This window comes from Populus trichocarpa, chromosome 17, assembly GCF_000002775.5.
Source record: "Populus trichocarpa isolate Nisqually-1 chromosome 17, P.trichocarpa_v4.1, whole genome shotgun sequence".
Classification (NCBI taxonomy): domain Eukaryota; kingdom Viridiplantae; phylum Streptophyta; class Magnoliopsida; order Malpighiales; family Salicaceae; genus Populus; species Populus trichocarpa.
Window position 1 is genome coordinate 5836446 of NC_037301.2, and position 3985 is coordinate 5840430.

The window sequence follows — 3985 nt, forward strand, 5'->3', positions numbered from 1 at the left end:
TTTGCTAGACATAACACACAAGGCAACTGTCATTCACTCGGTTTTCATACAGAAACTAAAGACACATCAAGGCTGTCCCCTTCTTCTGAGGACTTTGAAATTACACAAGTTATCATTCTATTTTACATTTCCATGTCTGTCTATTATATCATATCATCATAAGCATAAACATAATGAAGCTAAACAGCCATCTTTACAAGACACAGATGCATTTATTCAGCTGGCTCACATGCCATTCATCCCTCTCCCGAGAAGATTCACCCAACCAGACCTAAACCCCAAGCTTGTGCTCTATGGGAAATCTGTGAAAAGCAGAAGCTGACATGCATCACAAAACCTGCATCATTTCCGTACTCTGGAAGATTTGCTTAAGCCAAAGAGCCTGCTTGTTCACAGAGGTCTAATAGATCCAGAGTCTGCAAAACCATCATAGTAGCATTTATGAGCACATGAGAACTAAAAATCAATTTGTATATAGGAAAAAAAATACACATTCAAACAGAAGTTAAGGGGACACAGACAGCAAAGTTTTTTATTGTTGATCATACCTCAGGAACTGAGAGCTCAAGGCGAAACTTGGGGCCATCATAATGATGCAAAACCGGCCTAAAAGCATCTTCCTCCAATGCCTTGTAGAGTTTTCTAATCCGGATCCTCACCTGTTTGTTAATCACCCAAAAAGGGAAGTAAATAAAAGGAAATGAAATGAAGAAGATTCAAGATACAGCAGCTAAGTTATTGAAAATCCATATTAGGAATCAATTTTTACCTGAGCAGGAAACCTTGACTCTCCTTTACACTTTTTGTCTTCCCATGCAGTTGGATCAATGTTCGAACCCCCAAAACTTGCTGCCTGTGCAAGACCAAATTGAGAAGCATAAGTTATAGATAAAAGTACTAGAATCATTGCAGCAGACACTTTTGACATCAAGCATCTTGGAGAAAACCATTGCAAATTAAGGGAGAAAAAGTTAAAGTATAAACCTCAAAAATGCCATGTAGCTGGTGAGTGGTGTAATTATAGAGGAAGAGAGGTAAGCCAGGTGTTATTGCCCGGACAGAATCCCTATATCTTGGTGGTAAACCTATCAATTGTGCAAAAATGATTAGATAAGACTTCACAAATGTTGTTAAGAAAAGACAAACCTCAAGATCATATGGACACACTAGTACTCATAGAGTTGAGTAGAAAGCTTTAAAGTATGAAACAATCACTTTTTAATGCTCATCACTTAGCATCCCATGTTAAAACTTGAACAACAGAAAACTCTCGTCTAGTCAAAACTTGTGACATATGTAAAGGTTTCCCATCATTCAATGTTCTGACATATGGGCAAAGTTGTATTCATACTTCATAATATAAACAAGATATAGCATCTGAATTGTGGCCATCTAACAATTTTTAAGTTACTTTAAACATTAAGGGAAAACTAACAAGAACATGAGGGGAAAAAAGCAAGAAATTACCAAAAAGCTGTCGCTTCAAATCTTCCTGCATGGTGTCATTGTTACAGACAAAGATATATCCTCCAAGCACCTCGTTCCTTGGAAGCGTCTCTGTGGCTGGCAAGGTCTTGAACCTTTTGTCCACTGTATTGTTGTTGTCGTTATTAATGTTGTTATTGCTGTGGTTACTGGGATCTTTGCTACTGAGGTTGTTGCCACTGTACTTGCTACCAGTCATATTGCCAACGCTGTTTATGTTGTTTTTCTGGTACACTGCATTCATATTGTAAGCATTGTTCATTAAGGAACTTTTGTTCCCATTTTCTGTCATCTTGGACTCCAAGTTCATCATGTTGAAATTGAAACTTTCAAATTTATTTTCTTCTTGGAACCCAATCTTATCCCTTGACCTCATTTCTGGAAGGCCCTTTGAAAGGTCAAGGTTATTCATACGTTCACCCTTTCCCCGGGTCTGCTCAGCCAATTTCAAAGCAGCCATTAACCACTTATGATCCTCTGAGACTTTTGATTGTCCTCGAAGCTCGTCACCCAGTTGCCAGAAGCTGTGCAGGCTCTCCATCTTGCAAATCCTGATGAGATGTCACACAAGATAGATGCTAGTGAAAAATAAATATATTAAAGAAAAGAGGGAGAAAGCTAGTTCAGAGGAAAAGTTCAACAGAATTAGGCCAAAAGTCAAGTGTGTAGAAGAAAACCATTGCTGCACAAAACAAACCATTATTAAATTTAAGTGATGTGCATCAGCAAGCAATCCTATCAACTCACAAGGAAAAATTGGATAGGATCAACCAAAGTTAGGTGTTCTACACGTGTTCTATAATTGAATGTTGACTAGGATAAATTCCATCGATAAAGAGAAGACTGATAGAGGTAACCATGTATATCATTCAACAATTGAAAAATAAGTAACAACTGTCAGACAATACACTAACATCGAAAGTAGCACATTTTTTAAAACCCCACCCCTCCCAAAAGAAAAACTCATCCTTTTAATCCAAATTATGAAGAAAAAAATGCTTGGCAGCAGTATTTGTCAAGAAAAACCCATAGTATTTGAGTGATAAAGTTGCAGTAAGCCCATTTCAACATGTCCCTCTTCATTCCCAGTAAAATAGTCAATTTTAGGAAAATAATTAGAAAACCACTTCTCCAGGAAAAGCAATTCCAGACAAACATTCAGCATAATTCCACCTGGGTATTCAATTCCCACTATCTGTTAACAGCCCCAGTCTCAATCATTTAATTCCCATCAACATGATCTCACGACAATGGATAAACATGCAAACATTTGTATGCTATGGGAAAGCAGACAGAACCATATTTATAACATAACAAACTAAAAATTGCTTAGATTTTGATTTTTAAACAAAGAAAATCTCAATGACTTGTTTTCAACTGCTTGCACAACTTAACGACACAAACTCTCACAACATAGCACATAAAAAATTTCGAAATCACACTGACTTAGAATCAATTTTTTTTTCAAGTCATAACTACCAACTAGAAAATACAGAGCAGTTTCCTTTTTCTGCAACATTTCTCTGACACCAAACAACACTTAAGCCCAAAAAAAGAAATAAATACAGAAAGTCTAGAACAAACCCAAAATTTCAGTCTTTAAAACCAGTACCTAGCTTAATAATAACCAATATTAAATCTAGCCGTACCATTAATTAAAATTCCTTAAAAAAAGGGAGAAACAAAAACTTAAACTAACCAGAATCAAAACCAAAAACCCACATTTAATCCAACTAAAGAATCCAGTCAACAATATTGAATATTTACCCTAAAAGAAGACTATTGCCAACTTAATTACCAACCAAACACTAAAATCTAATAACTTTAGCAAACCAAAATCAAAACCCACATTTAAAACCAACCTAAAAACCCAAAAAAACCAAAGTAAAGCTTGAATTTTTACCTTCTAAAAAAATAAAGACAAGTGAAGTGAAGTGAAGTTTTGAGCTTTAAATTAAGGAATTGAAGCTTGACTAAAGAGTAAATAATTACACGAATATATTAAAAGGAACCCTAGATTTGGGGCATCCAGAAAGAGAGAGAGTACCTTCTTTTCTTTTATCTGCCTTCAACTGTGAAATCCGCAGTACACGACACAGAGAGTGAGAGAGAGAAATGGAGTGGATTTTTATTTTTGTATTTATAGCTTGGTATTCCAAAAATGCCATTCTGATGTTTTTGCAATGCTTTGGCGCCACAGCGGGTTTTTCTTTTTTATTATTATTATTTCGAATTTTTGTGAGCGAGAATAGTGCTTGAAATTGCTACTTTGCAAGGAGTAGTAGTGGAGTTTGGAGACGCTTGTGCTCTCTGCTTCCACGCGCCAAGTACGCAGCGTGTAAATTCTTGTTTCTTTTATTATTATTATGGTTTGACACCCGATGGATTAGCAAGGCAGTAATTGTTTGTAGGCTGTATTCGTGCTATTTAATTTTTATTTATTTATTTTTTGTTTTAAATTAATATTTTTTGTTTCTAAATCCTTAAAAATATATTGATA

General features: G+C 35.6%; 1 protein-coding gene across 1 annotated transcript; it reads right to left on the reverse strand.

Annotated features, from left to right (window-relative positions):
• Window positions 1-3697, reverse strand: LOC18107232 (B2 protein). The gene is made up of 6 exons (XM_006373167.3): window positions 3533-3697; window positions 1468-2036; window positions 985-1085; window positions 770-853; window positions 549-659; window positions 1-416 (listed from the first exon to the last, which is right to left on the reverse strand). Exons 2-6 carry the CDS (start codon window positions 2024-2026, stop codon window positions 369-371), a joined length of 903 nt encoding a protein of 300 aa, XP_006373229.2. The 5' UTR covers window positions 2027-2036; window positions 3533-3697; the 3' UTR covers window positions 1-368.
• Between the last annotated feature and the right edge of the window lie 288 nt (window positions 3698-3985).